Below are 11,808 nucleotides of genomic sequence, written 5' to 3' on the forward strand. Positions count from 1 at the left end.
GGAATGGTTGGTGAAAGGGCTGGAGGGAAGTATCATGTCTGGCCTTGCAGTAATAGGCCTTGGGTTACTGCTGGTAATCCTGTCTTCCTCTCGTGAGATTAGAGGAGGTCAGAACATGTGGCCTCCTTGCTGTTTTTATACCATCTACCCAGAGAGATCTCAGAAGAAAGGCTTGGTAATCTACTTATAAACAATCACCCACTGATAACCCTAGGAAGGAAAGTTCTACTCTCACACACACAGGGTCACCATGAGTTGGAAACAACTCAATGACAACTAGATTTTGACAAGAAATTGTTGTAAGATATTTTTAGTATTTTTTAACTCCTAAAACTTCTAACTAAGACCTTTGTAACAATCACCCCATGTGTATTTCACCTAATGCAGACACTGCATGCTTTGACTAGATTAATGGGAGTGTCAAGATCCCACTTAACTATGATTCAACTCACTTTGCTCTCCAAGAGGGCATGAGCTTTTCTTTTTTTACTCACCACTGTATACTTAGAGCCTGGAAACAGGGCCAGGTGTAAAAGAAATATGTGTGAAATGTTGGTTAAACTAAAGAACAGGCTCAACGGAAGGTCCCTTTGCATATAATGTTCTGTTATCTATGGTAGACAATGTGGTTTTGGGATAATCCCTCACGCTGATCTGAGGAAACTGAAATGATACATATGTGGTCTATATCCCACCAATTCAGTATTAACCTTTTCCCTGCAACCATCTATGTGGTTTCTCATTTACAACATTACAGATACTGATATTTTCTCTTTTGCAAATTCACAGTATTTATTTTCTCTACAGAGATTAACTCAGACTTTGTTTAATTGGTGCAATAGAAAAGTTGATGTGTGTGTGTGTTAACAACAGAATATATCTCAAAGTATATACTTACATAGAACGAATGTATCAGGCTTTCCCAGTCTGAATTAATATGCTTTCCCTCAGGATACATTTTGTAGCCATACAATGAGGTAGAAATTTTTGCTCGTGAAAGTATGAGTTCATCCTATGGGTTTTCTGGGGATGTAAAAGAAGGTGCAATGTGACAGTGGAGAACTACCACAGTTGCTAAATTCATAAGGTTTCTTTGCTGCACAAGTCCTCTGTTATCTCCAGAGGATCCACATCTAACAATAGGCTATCCCACAAGACTATGTTTCTGTTAGTTAGGAGCCCACTGATGTTTACTGATGTCTGAGTTACCACAGGAGGCATCTGCACAGTCCCTGTATTAACAGGGCCCTTCCCCTGTGTGACAGCACTGGTATGGGATGAGCGGTCACCTGTTGTGGAAGGGTCTTCCAGCTTGATTGAATCTACTTGTTTCCCTGTTTTGTGTTTTCTTTTATGTGAATTAAAGTTAGAAACATAGGAAAAAGTTCTTCCACATTCATCGCAGCCATACAGTGTCTGTTCTGTATGAGATCTTTGATGTAAAATGAGCTCTCGCTTCGTTTCACAGGCTTTCTCACATTCACTGCATTGAAAGGATTTCTCTCCTGTGTGAATTTTACGATGTCTACTCAGACTTGACTTCTGGGAATAAGATTTTCCACATTCATTACATGAAAAAGAAACCGTTCCTTTGTAAAATGTCTGATATGTGATGAGGCATGCCTCCTGACTGAGGCCTTGCCCAAATTCATTGCATAAATAGGGTTTTTCTCCAGTATGAGTTCGCTGATGAATAATGAGATTTCCTTTATGGTTGAAGCCTTTCCCACATTCACTGCATATATAGGGTTTCTCTCCAGTATGGGTTCGCTGATGAACAATGAGATTTCCCTTAAGGATAAAGCCTTTCCCACATTTACTGCATATGTAGGGCTTCTCTCCAGTATGAGTTCGCTGATGAACAGTGAGATCTCCTTTATGAATGAAGCCTTTCCCACATACACCACACACATAGGGCTTCTCTCCAGTATGAGTTCGCTGGTGGATTTTGAGATTCCCCTTATGGATGAAGCCTTTCCCACATTCACTGCATACACAGGGTTTCTCTCCTGTATGGGTTCGTTGATGAATAATGAGACTTCCCTTCTGGCTGAAGCATTTTCCACATTCACTACATACATACGGTTTTTCTCCAGTATGAGTTCGCTGATGAATAGTGAGATCAGTCTTCTGGATAAAGCCTTTTCCACATTCAACACATACATATGGTTTCTCTCCAGTGTGAATTCGTTGATGAATAGTGAGATCATTCTTTCTTATGAAGCCTTTCCCACAATCACCACATACATATGGCTTCTCTCCAGTATGAGTTCGCTGATGGATAGTGAGATCTGTCTTCTGGATAAAGCCTTTTCCACATTCACAGCATATATGGGGTTTCTTGGCCATATGAGTTTTCTGATGTTCACTGAGCTTTGGTTTATAGAGATAGGCTTTGTCACATTCTGAACATTTATACGGTTTTTGTCCTTTATGAGTTGTGTGATGATGTTCAATGAGTTTGAACGTTGTAAAGAATGTTTCCCCACACAAACTGCATCTGTGGGGTCTCTCTCCTGTATGTATGATCTGATGATCAGTGAGGAAAGACTTCTTGATAAATGTTTTCCCGCATTCACTACATACATATGGGTTCTTTATTTTGTTAGTTTTCTGATTCTTAGTGAGGTGAGACTTAGTGTTGTTGGATTTTTTACTCTCAGCAAATTTCATTTCATTAAAAAACTGTTCATGGTCAGCGTGGAGAAAGGTTTCCCCATCTCCATTAGGCTCAGAAGAGTTCTTGATTTCATTGCTTCTGCACTCATTGACTGCAGGTAAAGTTAAATTTGATTCCAACAGTTTTTCACATAACTCAAATATATGATGATTTTCCCTTAAAGGAAAATGATTTGGAGACTGATGAACAATAGTTTCCAATGTACTATGCTTATAGCATTGTTCCATTCTGTCCACACTTCTTTCATTTTGCAAATGCCCAACCAGAGGATCATCAATTTTCTGGATTTCTAGGAAAGAAGAGAACAGTGAATCCTTCCATTGTCTTGATTTATGATGAAGCCATTTTAAAAACTGCAGATGGTAGGTGGATCTTTTAACCCTCTGTTATAAGTGCAAATAAAACATCATGGCTAATGTTCTTTGCACACTGATAAAAATACAATAATATAAGCAACCCAAAGAGTAAAATCAGTTGGTGTGTAAGCAAGGTTAGATAATATACAATGAATGAATACAGACTGGTCTGTTCCTTAAATAAGGCCTTCCAGAACTTACAGAGAATATATAATACAAGCAAGTCAGTGTAAGCTGCTTACCAAAGAGGTTATAAAACCTCCTGATCCCAAATGAGGAAGAATAGTTTCGTTCACTCCATGAATCCTTACTGAAAGACAACCATTGACCAGGCACAATGAGTATGCGAAGAGTATGCAATGTTCCACATGAGAGAAAACAATTTTCACATGTATGTAGTAAAGGTATTAGGGATATACAAACATATTCCTGTTGTTGTTGGAGCCTACATTCTAGTTTTCACTACTCATCTCTCTTTTTGTCAACGTGGTACAGTGAATCACTTGGTATGGCTCTTCTAGCTGTGGTCTTCATGACTCCCACCAGATGACTGGGTACCAAAAAAAAAAAAACCAAACTCACTGCCAGCGAGTCAGATCTGACTCATAGTGACCCCTCAATGGCTTTCTGAGGCAGTACTGCTATGGAAGTAGATTGCTCAACCTTCCTTCCAAGGAGTGGCTGGTAGGTTCAAACCACCAGCCTTCTGGTTAGCAGTCAGATTCCTTAGGCACAATGCCACCAGAGTGGAACTATGCAAATGAAAGGTCCTTATAACCTACCCAAGGGGACTGGCTAATTTGCTAATAATGAAAATAAGGCTACATGTTGCCATATGAGTTTTCTGATGTTCACTGAGTTTTGATTTATGGAGATAGTCTTTGTCACATTCTGAACATTTATAGTTTTTGGAGCCATCCCAGAGATGGCAAGGGGGTTCTCACTATCATCAAGATAGAGAACCAGGAGTGGAACCCATCCTTGGACCCAAGATCCTTGCACTAACATGGCAGAGAGATGGCAGCAACAGAGCCAGCTGAACGGAGAGACTAGCAAGAAACAGAAGCAGGTTTGCCAGCCCACTGAGTGAGACAGTTGAGTGCCTTTGGGCAGGAGGCTTGCTGGCAGAGTGGGGTGTACCTACCCACTGACCTAAAAGAGCTTTGTAACAGTTGTCCAAGCAAGGCAGAGGCTAGGCCAAGAGTTGCAGGGCCAAAGAGGCGTGTCCATGGACATGGCTGAAGGGAGGCTGCTCTGATCAAAGAATTGTATACTGAGCATTCTTGAATCTGAACTGTAACCTGTTGCTTCCCTAACAAACCCCATAATCATGAGTACTGTCTGAGTTCTGTGTGGCTGTAGCAATGAATTATCTAACCCAGCATAGAAATAGAGACTGCCATGGGAGGGGTGCTTGGTGTGTCAGAAGTAGTAAAGAAGTTTGGAGGGTGGCTGACTTCTTCCTTGTAGGACTTGGCCTTGGGCTGCTGATGGTCAGTTTTCTTTCCCTCTCATGAAGTTAGATGAGGTCAGAGGATGCCACCCCCACATCCTTTTTGCAGTCATACTCTGGTGGCTCCTCTGTTACTATGGTGATGGAAGTTATGCTACCAGTATTTTAAATCTCAGCAGGGTCACCTACAGTGGACAGGTTTCAGTGGTGCTTCCAGACTAAGAAAAACTAGGAAGAAGGACCTGGCAATCTACTCAACAATACTGTCCAGTGAAAACCTTATGGATAGCTGTGGAAGACTGTTTGACATGATGCCCCAAGATGAGCCCCTAAGATTGGAAGGCACTGAAGATATGACTAGGGAAGAGCTGCCTCCTCCATGTAGAGTCAACCTTAATGGCACAGATGGAGTAAACCTTTCAGATCCTTCATTTGCTGATGTGGCATGACTCAAAATGAGAGAAAGGAGCTATAAACATCAGATCGTGGAATGTACAAAATATGTATCAAGGAAAACTGGGAGTCACACATCATATGGTCTACTATGGCAGCAATGACAAATTGAAGAATGGTGTCATGTTCATTGTCGAAAAGAAAATCCTAAGTCCTATCCTAAAATGCAACACTGTTAGAGACAGAATAATATGTATACACCTGCAAGCAAGACTAGTTGATATGACTATTATTCAAATTTATGCACCAATCACTAATGCAAAGATGAATAAACTTAATATTTTTACCAACTTTAGGAATCTGAAAAAGATCAAACATGCAGTCGAGATGGATTGATAATTACTGGTGATTGGAATGTGAAAAATGGAAACAAAGAAGAAACAGCAGTCGTTGGGAGAATATGGCCTTGGTCATACAACAATGCTGGAGATCTCATGATAGAATTCTGCAAGACTAATAACTTATTCATTGCAGACATCTTTTTTCAACAATATAAACACCAACTATACACCTGATGCCCACTGGATGAAATACACAAGAATCAAATCAACTACATGTGTGGAAAGAGGATGGAAAAGCTCAGCATCACCAGTCAGAACAGAGCCAGGGGCCGACCGCTGAACAGACCTCAGTAGCTTGTATACCACTTCAAGATGAAGCCCAAGAAAATTAAAACAAGCCCAGAAAAACCAAAGTATGACCATGACCATATACCACCTGAATATAGGGACTATTTCAAGAAGAGATTTAATGCTTTGAACACTAATGACAGAAAATGAGACGAGTTGTGGGATGACATCAAGAATATCATATATGAAGAAAGCAAAAGATCATTAAAAAGACAAAAGAAAAAGATCAAAATGATGTCAAAAGAGGCACTGAAAGTTGCTCTTGAAGGTACAATAACTAAAGTAAACAGAAGAAATAATGAAGAACTGAACAGATGATCTCAAAGGGCATGACAAAAAGACAAAATAATGTATAATAATGAAATGCACTAAGACCTAGAGTTGGAAAACAAAAAAGGAAGAACAGACTAGGTGCTTCTCAAGCTGAAGAACTGAATAAAAATTCAAGCCTCATGTTGCAATGCTGAGGGACTGTATGGGCAAAACACTGAATGACCCAGGAAGCAGCAAAAGAAGATGGAATGAATACATACAGTGACAGTACCAAAAGGAAACGGTTGACATTCAGCCATTTCAGGAGGTAACAGATGATTAAAAACCTATGGTACTGAAGGAAAAAGTCCAAACAGCACTGAAGGCATTGGCAGAAAAAAGTTTCCAGGAATTGAAGGAATACCAACTGAAATGTTTCAACAAATTAATGAAACGCTAGAAGCACTCATTTGTCTATGCCAAAAAATTTGGAAGATAGCTAATTTAAGAGAGCCATTATTTGTGCTCAATCCAAAGAAATGTGATCCATCAGAATGTGGAAATTATCAAATAATATCATTAATATCACATGCAAGGAAAATATGCTGAAGATCATTGTGGTGCAGTGAATTACTAAAAGTGAATGGCTTTTCTAGCCCATAGTCTTTGCACCTCCCACCAGATTACTGGGTGGGGCCATGGAAGTAAGGCATGTAGAACTTTGACGCTGGGATTGGTTAGTTTTGTCACTCTGCCAGGCTTAAAATGAGCCCTCCTAGAGGCAGAAGAGGGGATCTCACTGCCATCAAGAGAGAAGAGCTGGAGTGGGAGTGGAGCACATCTTTGGACCTGAGATCCCTGTGCTGGACCTCCTTAGCATAGATACCCAGCAGAGAGACGTCCAGCAGAGATATGGTAGCAATGGAACCAAGAAGGAGGAGACAGAATGGCAGGCTTTCTGGCCTATGGAGTGAGAAAGCTGAGTGCCCTTGGGCAGGAGATTTGCTGGCAGAGTGGTGTCCCTAGGTGTACCTATCAGCAGAGCTAAAAGAGCTTTGTAACACTTGCTGGAGATGGGCAGAGGCCAGGCCAAGAGACCAAGGGCCAGAGAGGCGATCCTGAGGGCACAGCAGAGGGGAGACTGCCCTGACTGAACAACTGTATTCCTGAGTGTGTCCCTGAACCTGAATTGTAACCTGTTACTTCCCTAATAAATCCCATAATTGTGAATATTGTCTGTGAGTTCTGTGTGGCCACTGCAATGAATTACAGAAGCCAGCAGAGAAGTAGTGAGTGCTGTGGGAAGGACAGCTGGTGTCAGAGTTAGTAAAAAGGATGGAAGGTGGTAGTATGTTTGGCTTCTAAGGAATAAGCCTTGGGCTGTTGATAGTGATTTTTGTCTTCCTCTTGTGAGGTCAGAGGAGGTCAGAAGATTCAGCCCCCGAGTCCTTTTGGCATAAGGACCAGCCTTGTCCTTCTGAAAGAAATTATTCGAATACTAACATTAATAGAGTTTTGTCACTGAGGGACTGAAGGGAATACAGTGGTAATATTTATAATGAAGTCAGAGAAAGATTAGAATTAGGGTGGGATTAAGAATACTATTTGACTTTTATCTTTGGTCCCTTGAAAGATCAAAAATAAATGAATAAATAACCCAACCCCTTTGCCATTGAGTAGATTGCAGCTCAGTGATCCTGCAGGACAGAGCAGAACTGCCCCATTGCATTTCTAAGGCTGCAGTCTGTATGAAAGTAGACGGCCACATCTTTCTCTCATAGAGCAGCTAGTGGGTTCAAACGACCAACATTTCAGATACCAGCTGAGTACTTAACACCATTCCTTACTTACCAGCATTCCTTCCTTAAAAGATAGCCCTTGGAATTCTCCAGCAGTCAAGGTACCTTTCTTTTTTATAACAGCGTGTAAATGAGTGGGGGGCTACATAGATATACCTGTCATTAGCCTGAAGAGGTGAAGGGGGCTTGATGCAATCAATTGTGCACATTCATTACCTCACTGGATGAGGCTTGTGTTCAAAAAGAGCATGGAGGAGGCATCCTCTGACCTTCTCCAACTTCACAAAGTGGAGAGACAATCAGCAGCAGCCTCAGCCCAAGGCTGATTCCTATGAGGCATAGGTCAGGCACGCCACCACCTTTCGACTGTTTTTATGAATTCTAACACCAACTGTTCCTCCCACAGCACTCTCTATTTCTCTGCTGGGTTTGATAATTTGTTGCACTGGACACATAGAATTCACAAATACTCACAATTATGGGGCTTATTAGGAAAGTAACAGGTTATAATTGAAGATGTGAAACAACTCAGGATAGAGTTCTTCGCTCAGGACAGCTTTTCTTCAGCCATGATTCAGACATGTTCTTCTCTGGTCTCGGCTGTGTCTCGTGCTGGTCTTCGGATTCTCCAGCTACCACCTCTCTTGTATCTCTCTGCCAAGGAGGTCCAGCTCAGGGATCTCGGGTCCAAGGATACACTGCACTCCTGGTTCTTCTTCTGTCTTGATGGTAGTGAGATCACCAAAGGTAAAAGAGCTTTGTAACATTAACCCAAGCAGGGCAGAGGTGAAGGCCAGGGAGAAGCATGTGTGTGGCATAGCTGGGAAGAAGCTGTCCTCATTGAAGAACTGCATCCTGAGTTATTTCTGATCCTGAATTGTAACCTGTTAATTCCTTAATAAACTCCATAATCACAAGTATTGTCTGTGAGTTCTGTGTGCCCATTGCAAAAAATTATCAAATCCAGCAGTGGAGTAAAGCATGCACCGGGAGGAAAGACTGGTATCAGAACTGGCAAAAGGGTTAGAAGGTAGTGACATGTCTGACCTCCACCTCAAAGAAACCAGCCTGGGGCTGCTGATGTTCATCTTGATTCTCTCTCTGCCCCTTGTGGAGTCAGAGGAGCAAAGACACCACCCCCATGCTCTTTTTGCACTAGGCTACAATCATCCTAAGGCAGTTGACTGCTAACCAGAAGGCTGACGGTTCAAACCCACCAGCCACTCCTGGGAAGGAAGATTGGGCAATCCTACTTCCGTAGTGATACTGCCTCGGAAACCCAAGGAGGGGTTGCTATGAGTCGGGACCGACTCGACAGCAAAATAACAACAATCATAGAAGAGAGTGGTTAGTCCACTATGCAAATAAGTTACAAAAAACCACCCAATAGGATTGAGCACCTTACTTATAAAAGCAGCCGACTAGACAGTGGTTTTCAGAGAGAGGTACATAGAGTGAGAGAGAAAAAGGAAGGGAAACTCCTAAAAGGGCTGTAATACTAAAGATAGTGGGAGATTGCACAAGACGCATGCAGCAGACGAATGACGGAGAGGATTTGCAATAGAGAGCTGACTGCCTAAGTGTGTGAAGTTTGCTGGTAGAGTAACTTTGGGTACTTGTGAACAGAGCCAGAAGTGCAGTAACACTTGCTAAGGAAAGAATAGGTCCAGTGAGGCCAGGCAATGAGCACAGCTAAGAGCTGGTTCCACTTCCTATGAGCACTCCAGGAGAAGGAGCTGAGAGCTATTTTGTCTGGAAGCTGCTGTGGTTAGTGGATGGGGCACCATGAGCAAAAGACTGCCTGAAGAAAAGGGAGTGCAACTAAGGGATTCTGCACCAAGAGCTGTCATGGAGCCACTCTAGAGTTATGGTTGGCCTACAAGCCAAGAGTGTACAAGAACTGGGACTGTCTGAGTACTATCCTGAAACCAGCCAGGAAGAGCTGGAAAGCAGCTGAGAACAGCAGTTGGCAGAGGAGCCCACTCAGTGACACTGCAAAACAATTCCTGATTGAAAGGTGTTCTGGTTGATGAGAATGACCATCTATTTCAGAGAGGGTGGATACCCTTGAGGTGTGGAGATTCTGTGCAAAAAACACGTATAGACCTTGTCCTATGCATTTCCTTGTTTATATCCTTGCTTACATACATCTTTGTTATGTTCACAGTTATTGCAGATATGGTGTTTTCAGAAGGTCTCTGTGACCACCGTAATGCATTAACAAACCTATTAGAAAAATACTATGCCGAGGAAGAAAAAATGTGCAAATAGAGAAGTTGGGATATATCTGACCTTGGCCTCATAGGAAACAACTTTGGGCTGATTCTTATAGTCAGGGTTATCACTTCAGTAGACATGAGTTAGGATCTGGTTTATGATAGAACTGACAATGCAGGAAGTTTAAAAACTCACTAGTGTTAAATATCACCAGCAACAGTCCAAGAGATCCTGGATAGAGTGGGAGAATAATATGGAACAATACTTAAAATCATAAAAAAGACCAGGTTTACTGGTCTGATAGAGCCAGGTGAGACCCCCAAGACTATAGCCCCTAGTTATCCTTCAAGTCTGGAACTGAACCCATTACCGTGGCTTCCAGCCAAATAGATAGGTATATAAGGTAAACATTTACACTCCTTAGAACGATCAATCATGGGAGAAGAGAAGGGCAGTATTTGCACAGGGAGATAGCTCAGGGGACAGGAATGCATGGGAAAGATGGACACAGGGAAGAGGTAATTACAGAGAGGAAGTGGGAAGAGAACTGTTACATTGGGGGGAATTTCAGTCAATGTCACGAAACAAAATGTATACGAACTGCTACATAAAATGAATTTGCTCTGTAAACTTCACCCAAATCATAATAAAAATTTTTTAAAAATAAATAAAAAATCATCAGCAAGAGCAGGGATCTTTAAGGAAGAGAGTCCTGCAGGTAAGAAACATTAAAGGTAACTGCTGTAAAGGCTAGGAATTCATATGCACAGTACTAAAAGACAACCTGAGCTAATATGGGGACCTCCGGTGGCATAGTGCCTAAGACATGTGACTGCCAACCAAAGGCTGGCAGTTCAAACCCACCAGCCACTCCTTGGAAGGAATGTTGGGCAATCTACTTCTGTAGAGATACTGCTTTGGAAACCCAAGGAGGGCTCACTAAGGAGTCAGATCTGACTTGACAGCAGTGAGTTTGGGTTTTGTTTTGTTTTTTTTTTTTCCAAGGCTAATAGGAGTTTTCTTGCTGAAATTATGATCCTACTTCATTGCTGATATTGGGAACTTACAGGAAAGTTTTCTCATGAGTAAAAAATATACAAAAAATTCATGTTAGACATTTTCAAAGGATATGTCAATTTGACAGTCTTCTCTACGAAACAGATTGTATCATTAGAATGAATGAAAATTTAAAATGCTAGAACAAACGAGAAAATGAAAATCAGAATCTTTAAAGAACCTCTACGGTGGAAGAAAAGGGACTAGAAGCCAAGAAAGCAGATAAAAGCACAATGAGATACCAGTTTACTATAGGAGCACAACATTCAAGGTGGTCTGAGTGCTAAGAAGAGAAATCCTTATGACTCAGTGTGGGAGGAAGATGGTGTACTTTGAAGATAGTTATGAATTCTCTCTTTAAAAAGACGCCTGGAAGGTGGAATTTCATAGTAAAGGACATGGATGTGGAAGGATATGAAGAAGAGAAAGATTTGACAGTCCTAGGAAGAAGAAAATTATCTAACCAAAATCATCAAAATGTAGATCAAATAAACAGGAATCTGATCTCAGAAGAGATATAGTAGTATGTATTTCTCAAAACTCCTAGGAAAGAGGTCTCACATGGGGAGAGGGATAGATGCGGGCACTCAGACATCCCTCACAGATGTGACATCTTCACTTACTTGAATTGGACTTCCGTACCCTTCCCCCCGTACCACTTTTTGTTCACTAACCTGTAAAGATTCCACTACAGCATTTATCTAACGTAGACTATGGTGGTTCTCCTCATTTTAACCTAAAGAGTGCATCTGGTTCGCTAACTTGATACCCTGTTCGTGGGAAATCACAGAATCTTAGACACATCAAATGGCCTTGGGTTTGTGAAGACTGCAGAACGTTGTGTTTGTGAATAAATAATTTTCAAACATACAAAGTAAAGGTTTTTCAGTTAATATTTAGGAGCTCTGGTAGC

At 41.5% G+C, this 11,808-nt stretch overlaps 1 protein-coding gene across 1 annotated transcript in view; it reads right to left on the reverse strand.

Moving 5' to 3' along the window:
- Positions 1 to 11,808, reverse strand: part of LOC103211298 (zinc finger protein 239-like) — a 32,533-nt gene that overhangs the window by 15,692 nt on the left and 5,033 nt on the right. Inside the window, exons 3-4 of the mRNA XM_042783186.1 lie at positions 1,666 to 2,429; positions 1,412 to 1,581 (exon numbers count right to left, since the gene is read on the reverse strand). Of these exons, the coding sequence (XP_042639120.1) occupies positions 1,412 to 1,581; positions 1,666 to 2,429 (934 nt within the window). The remainder of the gene's footprint in view (positions 1 to 1,411; positions 1,582 to 1,665; positions 2,430 to 11,808) is intronic.

The sequence above is a fragment of the Orycteropus afer genome, unplaced genomic scaffold (assembly GCF_000298275.1).
Source record: "Orycteropus afer afer isolate SDZICR_OR568_19922 unplaced genomic scaffold, OryAfe1.0 scaffold00718, whole genome shotgun sequence".
Taxonomy (NCBI): Eukaryota; Metazoa; Chordata; class Mammalia; order Tubulidentata; family Orycteropodidae; genus Orycteropus; species Orycteropus afer.